This window comes from Leptopilina heterotoma, unplaced genomic scaffold, assembly GCF_015476425.1.
Source record: "Leptopilina heterotoma isolate Lh14 unplaced genomic scaffold, ASM1547642v1 Lhet_152, whole genome shotgun sequence".
Taxonomy (NCBI): Eukaryota; Metazoa; Arthropoda; class Insecta; order Hymenoptera; family Figitidae; genus Leptopilina; species Leptopilina heterotoma.
The window spans coordinates 320414-336786 of NW_025110868.1; the positions used below are offsets into that span (position 1 = coordinate 320414).

General features: G+C 22.8%; 3 protein-coding genes across 6 annotated transcripts in view; 2 read left to right on the forward strand and 1 right to left on the reverse strand.

Moving 5' to 3' along the window:
- Window positions 1-1526: 1526 nt before the first annotated feature.
- Window positions 1527-3781, forward strand: LOC122498551 (speckle-type POZ protein-like). Its single transcript, XM_043606328.1, has 2 exons — window positions 1527-1666; window positions 2318-3781. Exons 1-2 carry the CDS (start codon window positions 1628-1630, stop codon window positions 3305-3307), a joined length of 1029 nt encoding a protein of 342 aa, XP_043462263.1. The 5' UTR covers window positions 1527-1627; the 3' UTR covers window positions 3308-3781.
- A 1285-nt stretch (window positions 3782-5066) lies between these two features.
- Window positions 5067-10846, forward strand: LOC122498619 (probable phenylalanine--tRNA ligase, mitochondrial). The gene is made up of 4 exons (XM_043606439.1): window positions 5067-5470; window positions 7017-7717; window positions 9920-10212; window positions 10412-10846. Exons 1-4 carry the CDS (start codon window positions 5421-5423, stop codon window positions 10700-10702), a joined length of 1335 nt encoding a protein of 444 aa, XP_043462374.1. The 5' UTR covers window positions 5067-5420; the 3' UTR covers window positions 10703-10846.
- A 304-nt stretch (window positions 10847-11150) lies between these two features.
- Window positions 11151-16373, reverse strand: part of LOC122498613 (probable phospholipid-transporting ATPase IIB) — a 29180-nt gene continuing 23957 nt past the window's right edge. For 3 of the 4 annotated variants that reach the window (XM_043606431.1, XM_043606433.1, XM_043606434.1), the window contains 8 exons: window positions 16052-16102; window positions 15479-15895; window positions 15167-15332; window positions 14189-14567; window positions 13681-13921; window positions 13401-13567; window positions 12964-13167; window positions 11151-11511 (listed from right to left, as the gene is read on the reverse strand). In XM_043606431.1, the coding sequence (XP_043462366.1) occupies window positions 11378-11511; window positions 12964-13167; window positions 13401-13567; window positions 13681-13921; window positions 14189-14567; window positions 15167-15332; window positions 15479-15895; window positions 16052-16102 (1759 nt within the window). In that variant the 3' untranslated portion in view covers window positions 11151-11377. The remainder of the gene's footprint in view (window positions 11512-12963; window positions 13168-13400; window positions 13568-13680; window positions 13922-14188; window positions 14568-15166; window positions 15333-15478; window positions 15896-16051; window positions 16103-16373) is intronic. The other variant, XM_043606432.1, reaches the window with a different exon arrangement.

Here is a 16373-nt window from a genome sequence, read left to right on the forward strand (position 1 = left end):
ATTTATGAACAATTTCTTTTAAGTTTTTAAAATAATCGTGTTTGTTGATAATTGAAACTAAACAGTTAATTATTAAATTTTATTAAAATTTTAGAAAATACCTAATTGAATTCATTTGCAAAATTTTATAACGAATTAAGAAAAAACTTGAATTCTTTCGTGAAATTTAATGGAAAAAATTTTACTATTTATATTGTTTATGGAATTGTTTTGAAGGAATTTTAAAAATTTTAGATAATAATTGAATTTTTTCGAAAAATATTAAAAGTTAAAAAAAAATTGAATTCTTTCAGGAAATTTAATTAAAATTGTATTAAAAATACTTGAATGTTCGCAAAGAATTTATTAAAATTTTTAAAAATAATTTAATTCTTTCGTGAAACTTTATGGAAAATAATTTAATTTTTGTAAAAAATTTCACTTTTTATAAATATAATTGAATTGTTTCGAAGGATTTATTAAAATTTTTAAAAAAAGTTAAATTCTTTCGAAAAATATTATTAAAAATTAAAAATAAAATTGAATTCTCTTTGGAAATTTTTTTAAAATTATTTTCAAAATAATTGAATTTTTGCGAAGAATTTATAAAATTTTAGAAAATAATTGTATTTGTTCGTGAAATTTTTTTAAAATTTTGTTTAAAAATAATTGATTATTAGAGTATATATTATAGAAAAGGGTTCGTAACTTACCGATAGATTTCCTTCCTGTCCAAGCGCTCCAATTTTACCATTTTTTCGTAATTATTTTCAAAATCTGTAAATAAGAACAAAAATAAAAAATTATTAGTTAAAAAAGACTTTCCGAAGACCTGCTAATACTAATTTTTAATTTCAATTCGTACGATTTGTTGAAATATAATCTTTTATATATAATTAATCGTTTTAATTAAAGTAATTAGGGTAATTAGTAAACAAATTACTTAAAACTAATTATCGACGCAATGAACACGACGATTCGAACAATTGACAACTTTTTAAATTCCACGCGTAAAAATTTGAGGTTATGTTTTGCTAAAACAAATTTTCAAAAATATGCATCTTTCCTTCATTTTGTAGTAAAACTAACACACAACAATAAATCTCCAATTAAAATTAAACTTACCCATTAAACATATTTATGAATTGTTGTAAAGATTAATATGATATTAAAAGATAAATATTTGACAATTTAATCAACACTTTCCTCCATTTTTCTACAATGAACGTGAACTATGCAACAAGCAATGTTACCAACCCAAAAACAACCATGTACAGTAACGTAACAAAAAAAAACTCTGCTAATCCTGCTAATATTATTTTTTTAAATTATATTCGCTACGCAAAATATTAAACTACTTATTTCATATTTCTTTTCGTTTTTTTCGTTCTCTATTTTATTTTATCTCTTTAGAAAACTATTTTTATTAATATTATTTTTCTATATAAATAAGAATAACTATTCTGTACTTTTAAATTGCGCGCCAAACTGACATCTACCAGTGATTACATGAACTTATTTCTCATATATTTTAAGGTTATGTAGACTGGCGAGTTACAACAAGTAACAACAACTGTCAAATTGTCATAATTATTGTCAATTTTATCGCAATTTTTTTATGAAAAATTAATTTGAATATTAAGCAAAAATGTCGGGGAAAGTGAAGAAAATAGTAAGATTGAAGCAGGTAAAATATAGTTCAACGAAATGTGTTAAAATAATGATCGCGTGATTCTGTTATTTTACCCGTTTTATACATACATTGACAATTTTTGTTAATTTTAAACTTTTTAAGAGAATATTATCAAAATTGAATTTCGCCAAAGAATTTTATAACTTATGAAAATAATTAAATTCTTGTGGCAAATTTTCAAAAATAATCAAAGTGTCTCGAAGAATTTTATTACAATTTTTAAGAAAAACGAAAATTCATTCAAGAAATTTTATTGAAAATAATTGAAATTTTTAATAGAATTTTATTAAAATTTTTGAAAATAATTGAATTTCTACAAAGAATTATATATCATAAAAATAATTTAATTTTTGAAACAAATTTTTTTTTTAATTTTTCCAAATAATTGAAAATTGTTTTAATTATTTGAAAATAATTGATTTATATCAAAGAATTTTATTAAATATAAAAATAATATTAATTTATCAATATTTTAGATAATAAATAATGATTTTCTTGTAATTTCGAATCTGAATAAATAATTTAAGAATTGAAGTTGATAATTGAAAATAAAATTCAAAATTTGACTAAAAATAATAAGAATTAAATCCCGTGTTTCGCGCAACATTTGCTAGCAATGAATAAATGTTAAACTTTAATTTTCAGAAGACGGAGAGAGACGAAAAAGAAATCCAAAAGACACTTGGAGTCACGGACATTAATTGGATTATTAAAAATTGCAATTACGATGATATGCATGGCTCTGATCATACGTCAGGATCATTCGAAATCGCAGGTGTACCAAACAGAAAATGGTATATTCAATTCTTTAAAACCAATTACGAATCTTTTCATTCATTGAAAAATGCCGAAAGAAAATACATTCGATTCCTTCTCTACAATGACTCGAGTTATAAGCATAATTTTGAGAATTTAATGAAAATCAAATTTGTATTTGGAATAATACCGCGAAGGAAGGTATTCAGCAAGGTTACAAATTTATTATCTCACTACGAAATTCTTATCGACGAGGACGAATTAACTCAGTTCATTACGTCCGCACGTTGCTTACACGTGAATTTAAAAATAAAACCATTAAGAGACGTGGAGAAAATGTCAACGGTTGTCAACAATTTTCATCCATTTTTCAACAATAATTCCCTCAGCGACGTTATATTTCTAATTGGAAATGAAGAAATTCCAGCGCATAAATTAATGCTCGCCTCGGTGAGTCCAGTTTTCGAGGGAATGTTCTCGCATCAAATGAAGGAAAATCTAACGAATATCGTTCAAATTGAGAATATCGATTCGAATGCCTTCAAGGAAATGTTACGATATATTTATATCGGTCAAATTGAAAATCTAAAGAACGTTGTCTTTGGTCTCTACGAATTGGCCGACAAGTACGATATTGGAAATTTGCGAATAATTTGCGAAGAATTTTTCGAAAGATGTTTATCAATTGATAATGTGATTGCAGTTTTGGAACACGCCGATCGACATAATTCCGATAATTTGAAAAACGAATGCATTGCATTTATGGATAGGAATTTCGATAAAGTTGGCAATACAGAGGCATTTAGAAGAATTCATAAAGACTTGCTGTTAGATTTTATTTACGTCACGAGAAATTGTTTTAAACCAAGCAACAATTGATTTCTTTTTATTCCGTCGACAGGAAAACTTTTTTTACGTAAAGTTTGTGTTCGTAAGTAAAAATCAAGTTCTAAATGGATCTCAAGTAGTCATTAAGAAATTTAATGAAAGATTTAAATTTAAGAAAAAAATGTGATACTTAAGAATACTTAGAAAAAGAATATTAAGAATACGAAATATTAAAAGATAATTCTTAATTTTGTTTAAAAATGCTCCGCCAAAAATTCTTTGCATCTAATGTTTCCAAAGAAAAGTTTAAAAAGTTTGTTTGAAAAATGTTTATATTGTATAAACTTTGTTTTACTTGTCCAATTTATAGTATTAAACGAAAAATGTTTAAGCGAACAATAATCGCAGTTGTATTGCCAGACGGTTAAATATATTTTTCTATCATTGTAAAAAAATCCACTTCTTTTGTTAAATTATTTTTTAATTATATTTATTTATTTAATTATTAATTTAATTTAACTCCATTATAATTAAATAAAAATTAAATTGTAATTGTAGAAGAAAAATTTACCAAGACTTAGAGAATTGATTTGTAAATTTATCAAAATCGGATAAAATTACGTTTTCAGAATAAAAAATTGTTTGTAAATTTACCACTTTCAAAATAATGATAAATAAGTTTTTAAGTTTTTAATTTGTAAATTTACAAGGAAAATATAGTATATTTAAAAAAGCAAATTTAAATTTAATTTCAAAAATTCTAATTTTATTTTTCTATAAAACAACAAAAAAAAATAATTCAATTTTTTTAAGAAATTTTATTGAAATTTAAAATAAATAACTGAATTCTTTCAAAAAATTAAAATAAAATTGTATAAAAAATAATTGAAATCATCCGCAGAATTTTCCAACTTATGAAAATATTTCAACTCTTGTGACGAATTATATTAAAATTCTAGAAAATAATTTAAATTTTTTCAAGAAGATCATTGAAAATTATTAAAATAATTTCAATGAATATGGAAATAATTACAACTCCAATTCTTTCAAAATGAATTATTTTTCATAATTTTTCAATAAAATTATTCAAAAATTTAATGGATTTTTAAGAAAAACAATTGAATTTCTTCAAAGAATTCTATAACTTATAAAAATTAATATTCAATTCTTGGGACAAATTTTATTTAAATTTTTAAAAATAATTTAATTCTTTTGAAGAAAATCAAAATTCTTTCAATAAACTTAGTTGAAAATCAAAATTCTCTGTTTAAATTAAGTTAAAATTTAATTGAAAATAATTGAATTCATATATAGAATTAAATCAAAAATTTTTATTATAATTGAATTCTTTTGAAGGATTTTTCTAAATTTATGAAAATAATTGAATTCTTGTAATGGATTTTATTTAAATTTTTGACAATAATTGCATTTTTTTAAAAAAAGAATTGTATTAAAATTTCTGAAAATAATTGAATTGTTTCATAGAATTTTATTCTTTGTGAAATTTACCACTTTCACAATAATGATAAATAAGTCTTTAATTTTTTTAATTGCAAATTTACAAGAAATGCAATAAATTAACAAAAGCAAATTTAAATTTAATTTAAAAAATTCTAATTTTACTGTTCTGATAAAATAACAAAAGAAAATTGTAATTGAAAGTGAAAAATAAAATTAAAAAACAGATTTTTGATCATTTTTTTCTCAATTTTTTTGTTAATTTTTTTTTCAGCAATTGTAATAGAATTTAAATATTTAAATAACTTTTAATATTCTACAGCAGATGGCAAGAATTTTGTCGTCTGCTATTGAGCATAGCAGAACACATGTGAAAAAATACGTCTTAAACGTCAAAAAAATATTCACTGATCAAATTATCCTTTTTGTACAATATAAATATTTGTATAAAGTTACTGAACTTACTGAGAAGTTGAAATTTGTCATGTCACTTTATTTAGTGCAGTGATAATTATAAAAATTAAGTTTATATGTTGATTTACACTTGATTTTTCTACTTATTGAGGTTATGTTTTGAAAAACATTTAAATAAATATTATAATTATAGACAAACAATGAATGATTTAAAATCCGAAATAAGTTTCTAATAAAAATTGATTTTTCCTGTACGTACTTGTCTCATTAAATTGGGAATTTTTCAAGAAATATGCGAAACATTTTGAATATTTCCTCGCTTTGGAGAACGACAAGGCAAAGGTACTATTTTTTCATTCACAAATAATTGCCGCAGTAAAAAAGGATTTGCACTCGTTAATTAATTACAAAAATAAATTAAGATTAATTTAAAGAATGTTGCAAAAAATTAGTTTAAAGACTAAAATGAAGTAGGAAGAAAGTAGCTATCGAAAAATAAAATTTAACGACTAATTCAATTATTTTCTGAATTTTCAGCAAGAATTCTTCAAAATAATTTTTAAACATAGAAAACTAAAATTCTTTACAATAAAAAATTTATTTCAATAAAAATTGAAAAAAATTACAACTCCAATTCATTCAAAATCAGTAATTAAATTCTAATAAACAAATTTTACCAAAATAATTATAAATAATTTAATTACTTTAAAGAATTTTATAATTTTTTAAAATAATTGAATTTCTTCGAAGAATTTGATTATTTATTAAAATAATTAAATTCTACAGTAGAATTTTATTAGAATTTTTAAAAATATTTCAATTGCCACGAAGAATTATACATGAAAATAATTTAATTCTTGCTTCAAATATTTTTAAAAAATTTTCAAATAATTGAATTCTTTCGAAGACTTTCATTTAAGCTTTTAAAAATAATTGAGTTCTTTCAAGAGATTTAATTAAAAATGTATTGAAAATAATTAAATTTAAATGAAAAAATATCTAAAAATTTAAAAATAATAAATTTAATTATTTCAAAGAAAATTTTTAATTCTTTCCACGAATTTAGTTAAAATTGCTTTTAATATAAATGTTTTCTTATAAAGATTTATATCAAAATTTTTAAAAATAATTGAATTGTTTCGACGAATTTTATTAAATGTCTTAAAAATAATTTAATTTTTTTAAGAAAAATTATTGAATTGCCATCGAAAATAATTGAATTGTATTTATAAAAAAATTGAATTCCTGACAAGAATTTTATTAAATTTTTCAAAAATAATTGAATTCTTATTTAAATAATTGTATCCAAATTTTTGGAAATAATAAAATTTTGTCAACGAATTTTATTACTTATGAAAACATTTGAATTCTAATAAGAAAATGTACTAAAAATTTATGAAAATATTTGAATTCTTGCGAAGAATTTTACTAGAAATTTTGGAAAATAATTGAATTTGTTTCAAAGAATTGCATTTAGTAATATTTTAGTGAATATTAAATAATAATTATTAATTATTAAATAAGTGAATTTTTATAAAACTTTGAACCAAAATCATTCAAAAATTGATATTTGAAAATATGATCCACAAGTTTTGAACATTCAAATGAACGAAATATTTTTTATTAATCACATTTTCAAAAATTACTGATTCGAACTAAAATTAAAAATCAAATTTTGAGTGTAGGAACTTTGTAATTAATTTTTTTTTTATAGTGACGTAAAATTATTATAATAAAAATTTAATTTGAAGAAAAAATGCATAAATTTCGTTTATTTGAACGTTCAGAACTTTAGGATCATTTTAAAAATAAAATGTTTTTGAAATTTCAAAAATAATAATAATAATAAATCAAATACGAGTTTAAATATTAAATAATAAATTTTCAGGAATTTTTGTTGTCAATTATGTTCGTTAAGCAAAAAATTGTCAACAGCACCGAGCGCTGAAAGTACCCAAAACGAAATTGAAATCAATCATCAAAAATACGAGACCGACAATTGGACAAATGTGACACCAAAAATAATTTCAAAAATCAGTCGTAATTTACATCAACAAGAAAAACATCCCCTCTATTATGTGAAACGACGAATAGTAAATTATTTTTACAAAACTTACTTGAATAACGTTGGAAATCCTCTCTTCAGTATTTATGACAATATAAGTCCAATTGTCACAACACAGCAAAATTTCGATTCACTATTAGTGCCCAATGATCATGTGAGTCGAAATAAATCTGATTGCTATTACATCAATCAGAAATTATTATTGCGAGCGCACACAACTGCACATCAATCGGAATTGATTTCAATGGGTCTTAATAATTTTCTCATTATTGGCGATGTTTATCGAAGGGATGAAATTGATTCCAAGCATTATCCAGTGTTTCATCAGGTTGATGGCGTTCGTATTTGTACGGCCGATGAAGTTTTTTCAAATGTGAAAAATTCCCGTGATTTGCAACTATTTGAACACAGGGGCAATGAAAATTCTGATAAACAAGGCTGTCACAGTTTAGATGCAGTGAAAATAATGGAATTTGATTTGAAAAATTGTCTCGTTGGTCTTGCACAAAATCTCTTTGGAAAAGGTATTATTTTTTTTAACTTTAAAATACAATCGTATTTACAGGGTTGCCAGAAAAATTAAATTTTGTTTTTCCCTGATTAGATACTCAAAAAAATGTTCTATTACATTTCTTTACAAATTTCTTCAAAAATAAAATTATTCGAAAACGTCAATAACTTCTTTTTTAAATAAAGAAGATTTCTTCATGTAAATAAATTAAAAATTAAATTTTAAATTTTAAATTATTTAATTAATTTAATTTAAAATTTAATTAAATTTTAAATTATTATGTGAAATTTTAACCGAAATTCATTTTTAAATCAATTTTTATTAGAAAATTCTACGAGAATTCAATTATTTAAATACAAAAATAAATAATTTATTCAATAATTGATTGTTTCTTAAAAATTAATTTTTACAAAGAATTTTATTAACAATTTTTGAAAATAATTAATTTCTTTTAAGGAATTTTAAAGAAATTTTTAATTGTTCCCATGGATTTAGTTAAAACTCTTTTGTAAATAATTGATTTTTAATAAAGAATTATATCAAAATTTTTTTACAAAAATAAATAATTCTTTCAATAATTGAATGTTTATTAAAATTTAATTTTTACAGAGAATTATATTAACTACTTTTGAAAATAATTAATTTCTTTTAAGAAATTTTGAAGAAATTTTTAATTGATTTAATTAAAACTCTTTTGTAAATAATTGATTTTTAATAACGAATTATAGCAAAATTTTTGAAAATAATTGAATTTCTTTGAAACATTTAATAAAAAACATTTTTAAATATTCGAATTCCTGCGAAAATTTTATTATTTATGAAAATAATTGAATTCTAACGAAAAGTTTTATTAATAATTTTGAAAAATAATTGAGTTCTTTAAAGAAATTTAATTAAAAATAATTAAATTCTAATAAACAATTTTGATAAAAAGTTTTTTAGAACTTTTTTTTTTCAAAAAAAAATTATTAAATTAACGTCGAAAATAATTTAATTTCTCTGATGAATTTTATTTATAAAAATATTTGAATTCATGCGAAGAGTTTTATTAAATTTTGTTTAAATTTATTACTTTTCAAAAAATTGAATTCTTGTCATGAATTTTCATATTTATCAAAATAATTTAATTTTGGAAAAGAATTTCATTAAAATTCCTTAAAATAATTGATTTTATGAAGAGAATTTTGTTGTTTATCAAGATATTTGAATTTTTTTGCAGAATTACTCAAAAAATTCCAACGAATTTTATTATTTTATTGAATTATTAAATATTTCTTAAAATTCAATTCTATCGTCGAGTTTTAATAAAATTTTTAAGAATAATTGCATTTTTCAAGGAATTTATTTAAAATTGTTTTAAAAATATTTGAAATTCTGCGATGAAAATATAATTGAATTCGTAAATGAAATTTTATTATTTATGAAAATAATTGAATCTTTTCGTAGAATTGTATCAAAAAGTTTTTTCTATAATTAAATCTGTTGATAAATTTTATGAAAATAGTAATTATTAAAAATCATTGAATTACGAAAAACTTGAAAATAATTGAAATTTTGTAAAGAATTTTATTTAAATTTTTGAAAATAATTTAATTTTTGGCGAAAAATTTTGTTATTTATAAAGATAATTGAATTCTTGACGAGATATTTGTTACAATTTTAAAAAATAATTGAATTTCTTCGAAGATTTGTATTAATTTTGAAAATAATTGAATTTTTGCGATGAATATTGTTATTTATGAAAATAATTGAATTTTGCAAAGAATTTTATTAAAATTCCTAAAAATAATTGAATTTTAGTGAAGAATTTTATTATTTATCAAGACAATTGCGTTAAAACTTTTGAAATAATTAAATAATATTTAAAAATTCATTCTGGTCAGAAAAGAAAGATTTTTTAATTAGAATTCGTAGTAGTTTTATAATTTATGAGGCAAACAAAAAAAAAACACTAAAAAATTAGAATTTTCTTATGAATTTTAAAAATTTAATTTAGTACAGTACTTTTAATAAAAATTGCTGACTTTTCCCTGATTTCCCTGACGAATTCTACTTTCCCTGACTTTTCCCTGAATTCCCTGACCTGTGGCAACCCTGTTTTACCTTTATAATACGAGGTCGAATTTAAATTTTAATTTACGATTTGGCAAAATTAATTTTCGATAATTTTCACTCCTCTTTGATTTAATAAAATAAAAAAATTTCTCACTTACAGATATCCAATATCGTTGGGTCAACGAATATTTTCCATTCACACATCCGTCTTGGGAATTGGAAATATTTCACAATGATCAGTGGATGGAATTATTGGGATGTGGAATTGTGAGACAAGAAATTCTACAAAAAGCCGGTGCATCCGAACGAATTGGCTGGGCTTTTGGTTTGGGACTCGAGAGATTGGCAATGCGTTTGTACAATATTCCGGATATTCGCATTTTTTGGAGTACCGACTCGGGATTTTTGCATCAATTCGAAGTCGACAATGAAAATTCTCCTGTGCAATATAAGGTAAAAAATAAATTTAGATAAATAAAATATTTTGAAATCGTAAAGTTTGAAATCACAGGCCTCGGATTTACAACAACTTTTAACTAAACTTCTTCTCTGAATCAATTACTTTTGATAATTTTCTAAAAAAAAGTTTCGAAAAAAGTCGAACTAATCCGAGACCTTATAATAATAAATTTGATTGAGGAATTTTTTTCAGCCCGTTAGCGTTCACCCGCAATGCTATAATGATATAAGTTTTTGGTTACCTGAGGATGGGACTTATTCATCGCAAGATTTTTACGACATTGTTCGAGAAATCGGAGGCGACACCATTGAGCAAATCTCATTGATCGATGAATTTATTCATTCAAAGACAAAGAAAACATCACATTGCTATAGAATCATCTACAGACATTTAGAACGTGTCCTCAGTCAAGACGAGGTGAATAAAATTCATCGTCAAATTGAAAATACTTTGCGAGATCGACTCCGAATCACCATTAGATAAAATCTGAAAAATTTCCCAAAAATATTAATTTACAAATTTTACCTGTTTTTCAAATTCCTACCTATAAATTATTTCAAAAAAAAAAACTACTTATAAAAAAAACTATTCCAGTGGAATATTTCTTTATATAAAAAATTCATTCATTTTGCTTTCGATTTTTGTTTTCATTTAAAACATTCTATTATTACTAAGAAATAATTTATCGTTATTATTTATCTATGTAAATAACATACAGTTTTTTTATAAATATATTTCATATAAATTAAATCCTATAGATTATATAATATATATATGCGATACGAAAAATTTAAAAATCTGTACAAAATGCTAAAGCATAAAATTGAAAAATAAAAATGTTAAAAATTAATTTTACGCAGAATTAAAAATGCCAGCTTTTAAAAGCTCGTTGTGTGTGTGTGTGTTTTACATTAAAGAAACTATTAGCGTATTAACATAATCGAGATTTATTCTCTCGATATAAATATATTTAATAATCCTAATAAAAAAAAATTTATTTAAGAAAATTATTAAAACGAAAAAAATGAAAACAAAACGAATTAAAAATATTTTTTCTTAAATTTGTCACTTGTGGCAATAGAAAAATAATTATTCATATCACTTTTGTTTTTTTTGTTAATTACAAGTTTTGGAAGTATCTCCACCTTTTAAATTGATTTACGATAATTTTGTGTAACTTGGCGGAGAGAATTTTTTCCTTAAAAATTTGAGTATGTACAACGGTAGACACGAAATTAAAGTTATCACCAATACTTTCCAGAGGAAATCTTCTGTTCTTATGAATTCAGCATCTGTTGAAATAAGACAAAAGAAAAGAATAATTAACATTTTTTTAATCATTCTCTTTTAAATTAGAAAACTAATTATTTTAGAAAGCTAAAAATACTGCAAGAAAGGAAATTTTGATTTAATTATTACAATTTTTAACAAACATAAAATTATTAAATGAGACACAATACAAAATATAAAATACAAAATTTTTTAATTTTCAAATATCGACATCAACATTTAAATAATGTGGGATGCGAAATTTAAAAAAATTCTTTTTAACTAATTATTTATTATTTTCTATACTTTTAATAAAATTCTTCATAAGAATTCCATTCTTTGTAAAACTAATAAAATTCTTCTCAGGAATTTAATTATTTTCAATATAATTTTAATAAAATTTCTCAAAGATTCAATTATTTATAAAAATTAGAATATTTTTAATAAAATTTCTCGAAAAAATTTAATTATTTTCAACAGTTTTGATACAAAATTTATATAAATAAGTCTCAATTATTTTCAATATAATAATTTGAATAAAATTCATTGAAAGAATTTAAGTATTTTCAAAAATAATAAATTTCTTCGTACGAATTCAATTACTTTTTTTTACAATTGTTATGAAATTTCTCAAAAGAAATTCGTAAGATTCAATTAGGTACTTTCAAAATTTTCAATTAAAATTATTCAAAAAGTACATTATTTTCAAAAAATTTAGAGAAACTCTTCGAAAGAATTCAATTATTTTCATAAACTGTAATAAAATGCTTGAAAAGAATTTAATTTTTTATCAATGATTTTAAGAAAATTTAATAATAAAATTATTAATTACAGTTATTAACAAAACATTAAAGAAATGTTTCGAAGGAATTCAATTATTGTTAAAAACTTTAATAGCATTCTTCGAAAGATTTTAACTATTTGTAAAATTTTAATAAAATTGTTTCCTAATTTTTCTAGTAATTTTTCTTTTGTAATCTTTTCAATTTTAAAATCAAAGTATTGAAAATAATTGAATTCCTTTGGAGTATTTTATTATTTATGAAAATAATTGAATTCCTTCGAAGGATTTTATTATTTATGGAAATAAATAAATTCTTTCGAAAAATTAACAATTATTATTTTAAAAATTTGAAAAATACTCTTCGTAAAATTCAATTACCGACTTTCAAAATTTTCAATTAAAATTACCAAAAAAAAACTCTATCATTTTAGAAAAATTTAAAGAAATTCATCAATTATTTTAAAAAAATTTCAATAAAATTCTTTGCAAGATTTCAGTTATTTTTAATACAATTTTAATTAAAATTCTTCGAAAGAAATAAATTATTTTGAAAAATTTTGATAAAATTCTTTATAACAATTTATTTATTCTCAATAATATTAATTTTAGAAATTCCAAACATTTGAAATGAAAAATTATTTTAAAAATGTTAGGAAAGAAGGAAAGCAAAGAAAATAATTGGAGTACTTACCGAAATAATCTTTGAGAACAACCAACGATAGAAGATACAAGGTGAGAGAGAATACTTCGGCAATAATCATGAGATGATGCCACGTTCTTATTGTTAGTGCCACCATTATCAATTCTGTGAGGACCAAGGAAGTGAAACTAATAGCCACAATGTGAATAAATTCATCCTCGAACATTATTAGCGCTCCGTACATTATCACACCGCCTGAAAATTAAAAAAAAACCATTTTAAAATGAAACAAAGTCGAATAAATCAAGAAATTACATTTTTCAATTCAATTAAATCGTTTTCTTTATTTTATAATATCTCCAAAAATATAAAATAATAATTGCGAAATAAACAATTCAATTGAATCGTTTTCTTTATTTTACAATCTCTCTAAAAAAAAATAATAATTGCTGTAATTGATTGACTTGATGAAAAATTGATTGACTCACCTTGATATATACTTATTAAAACCCACATAAAGAACGTTTTATAAGACAGAGAACGACCTTTGCTTAATTCCTTATAAAGTTCGGGATACGTAAGCGCTATTTTTCCCGAGACATCTTTATCGAGTACCAGTGAGAAAACAGGAAACATTGTATACAAAGTTCCATATCTAGAAGCAAAAGAAAAGTAATTTTTCTCAAAAATTCCTATCAAATGGAAAATTTTATCTGAATAAAATGTTTATCCTACTTTACAGTGGGAAAATTTCTTTGAAATACATACCCAACCATTAAAAATCCCTGATAAAGAGAAATCGACGCAAAATAAAAGACAGCGGAGAAAATTGCTTGCATTGTTGAAATAATAAGTCCTCGATGAATAACAAATTGACTAAGTGCAGCGGATCTCTTATAACTGCGTCTTCCATGAACCAATAAAAGATTTGCTAAATTACAAAATTGTGGAATCGAAAAATCAGCGGCGAGTGATGCCTGTCTTCCCTCAAGTCCTTCCAATCCGATGCCTTTACAGAAATTAATTTTCTTTTTTAGAAAATTGAACTACTAACTCCGCTAAATTCTTAATTTATATTATTTCGACAAATAGTTATAAATAATTAATAAATAATAAGTAATTTATAATAAATAATTATTTAAGATTCAACTCAAAATGTACTAAAAAATATTTAGTCAAAATTATTTTTTTAGCAAAATTAAAAAAGAATCGTAAACAAAACCGATTATTGCTTGTCTTTGGTTACTTTGTTGAAGTATTTTAAGAAAACACCCACCAGCATCGGCGGCTTGGATCATAGACACATCATTCCCTCCATCGCCAATTGCCGCCGTTCTCTTTCCCGTGTGCCTTTGAATTAGACTGACAACATCTGCCTTCTGAGTTGGCGAACAACGACAGCAAACAACGGCCGGTGAACTGCATGCCAATTCCAAAAATTCGTGCTCATAATACTGTAGACAAACTTCCAATGATTCGCCACTGATTATAAGAGCGCAATCCTGTTTTTTGCGAAAAGTATTTAATTCTAAATGCGCATCGGTTCGTGTCACCACGGATTTGAAAATATGCAGGCCCTGGGTTCGAGAAACAAGACGCGAGGATTTTGCTATACAAGTCGCCGTTTCCATTTTGTCCCCCGTCAACATCCATATCTGAAAATTAATTCATTTATACATACGATTAATAAAAAAACCAGCAAACTTAACAGTTTTTTGAAAAAAATAAAAAAAATTGTGGACATTTCTGAAAATTTAAACTATTTTCGTCCTATTCTGCATTTTTAAATAAATAATTCATTAATGCATTTTTTGGAAATTTAGCGTGGTCCTCGTAATGATATTTGGCTTTGAATTTTGTCAAAAATATAATATAATCGTATTTTTGAAGAATAAATTATATTAGTTAATAATTAATAATTTGGATTGACTCTCATAATCCACCAGTTTTTAACGTTCAAGTGAGTGAAATATTATTCATTATAAATATTTCCATAAACTAATTGCAATAAATATGAAAAACTTAAATTTTACATTTAGAGACTTTAAAAATTAAATTTTTTTTTAGAGAAGTAAAATTATTGGAATAAAATTTGGATTTGTAGAAGAAATAAATAAAATTTCGATCATTTGAACGTTCAGAACTTTAGGATCATTGATTCAAAAATAACTAATGCGAAATAAGTAAAAAAAAATTACGAAACAAAATAAAAAATAAATTAAAAATTTGAGAAATAGAAAAACATTATTCTAACCTTTATTCCCGCATTTCTCAATAATTCTAAAGTCGATCTGACCCTGTCTTGTAATTTGTCTTCAACTCCAGTAAGACACAAGAGTTCCATTTCTCTTTCAAGACTTTCAACAACAGCTGCTACTCTCGAAACTCGATTACTAACACACAATCTTGCCGCATTATATCTGAAAATTACGTTTTATTATTAATAAAGGATCAAAAGAATCTAAAGAATCTAAAAAATTATAAATTATGTTGGCGTAAAATTACAAAAAGAAAATAATACCAAATAATGAAAATTTCCAAAAATACAAAAAATAAAAAATTGTACCTAGCTTCAAAATCCAAATACTGCTCCTCAGTTAAATGTTTTTTAGCAACAACCAATGTTCGTAAACCTTCTCTCGCCATATTTCCACATTCCTCCTCAAGCCAATCATTATATTGAACAATTCCCGACATGACAATATCAGCTCCCTTCAAATAAAATGTTATCTCACCAGTTGTTTCCTCCCTCACAATAATTCCCATTCTCTTTGTTTCCGATGTAAATGGAAATATTTGCAAAATATTATAATTGAGAATTTTTCCACACGGCGTTTTTAATTGCATTGAATTTAAATCACGTTTCACAAGTGCCAAACCAACTTCCTCGGTCCATTTTACTAAGGCAACTTCATCAGGACTTGACGCTTGATAATTACGTGTTTGCTCCGTTGGATAGTAATGTTGATCAGCTTCAGTTTGACTGCAAAAGAAGTGAACAAAAAAAACAACATTTGAATATACAAAAATAAATTTTCAAATCATTTCGCACACAAAATTAAAAAGAAAAAAAAATCTTTTCCAAAAGAAATTTGTTACTTTTTTTGTTTTGTTTTAAATTGATGAATAATGTACCTACTGAATTGAATTTTGATGGATACGGTAATCAAATCGGATTTTTAAAGGTAAACTGAAAAAAAAGGAAAATAATAGTAAAATCATTGGATAAATTATCAAAATATTCTGAAATGTTTAGGAAAATAAAAGGATTATTTTAAATAATAATAATAAAATAATATGAATAATAATAATAATAATAAAATATTATTTATAATAATAATAGTAATAAAATAATATTAATAATATTACTAATAATATAATATTAATACCTAATAATAGTAATAAAAGAATATTAATAATAATAATGGTAATAAATAATACTTAATAAATATTAACATAAT

What these genes read in the sequence shown, in the direction of transcription:
- LOC122498551 (XM_043606328.1), top strand. Translation starts at nt 1,628, where the DNA reads ATGTCGGGGAAAGTGAAGAAAATAGTAAGATTGAAGCAG. An exon ending in AAATAGTAAGATTGAAGCAG is followed by an intron (nt 1,667 to 2,317) that starts GTAAAATATAGT and finishes TTTAATTTTCAG; the next exon opens with AAGACGGAGAGAGACGAAAA.
- LOC122498619 (XM_043606439.1), top strand. Translation starts at nt 5,421, where the DNA reads ATGCGAAACATTTTGAATATTTCCTCGCTTTGGAGAACGACAAGGCAA. An exon ending in ACAAAATCTCTTTGGAAAAG is followed by an intron (nt 7,718 to 9,919) that starts GTATTATTTTTT and finishes TCTCACTTACAG; the next exon opens with ATATCCAATATCGTTGGGTC. An exon ending in ATTCTCCTGTGCAATATAAG is followed by an intron (nt 10,213 to 10,411) that starts GTAAAAAATAAA and finishes AATTTTTTTCAG; the next exon opens with CCCGTTAGCGTTCACCCGCA.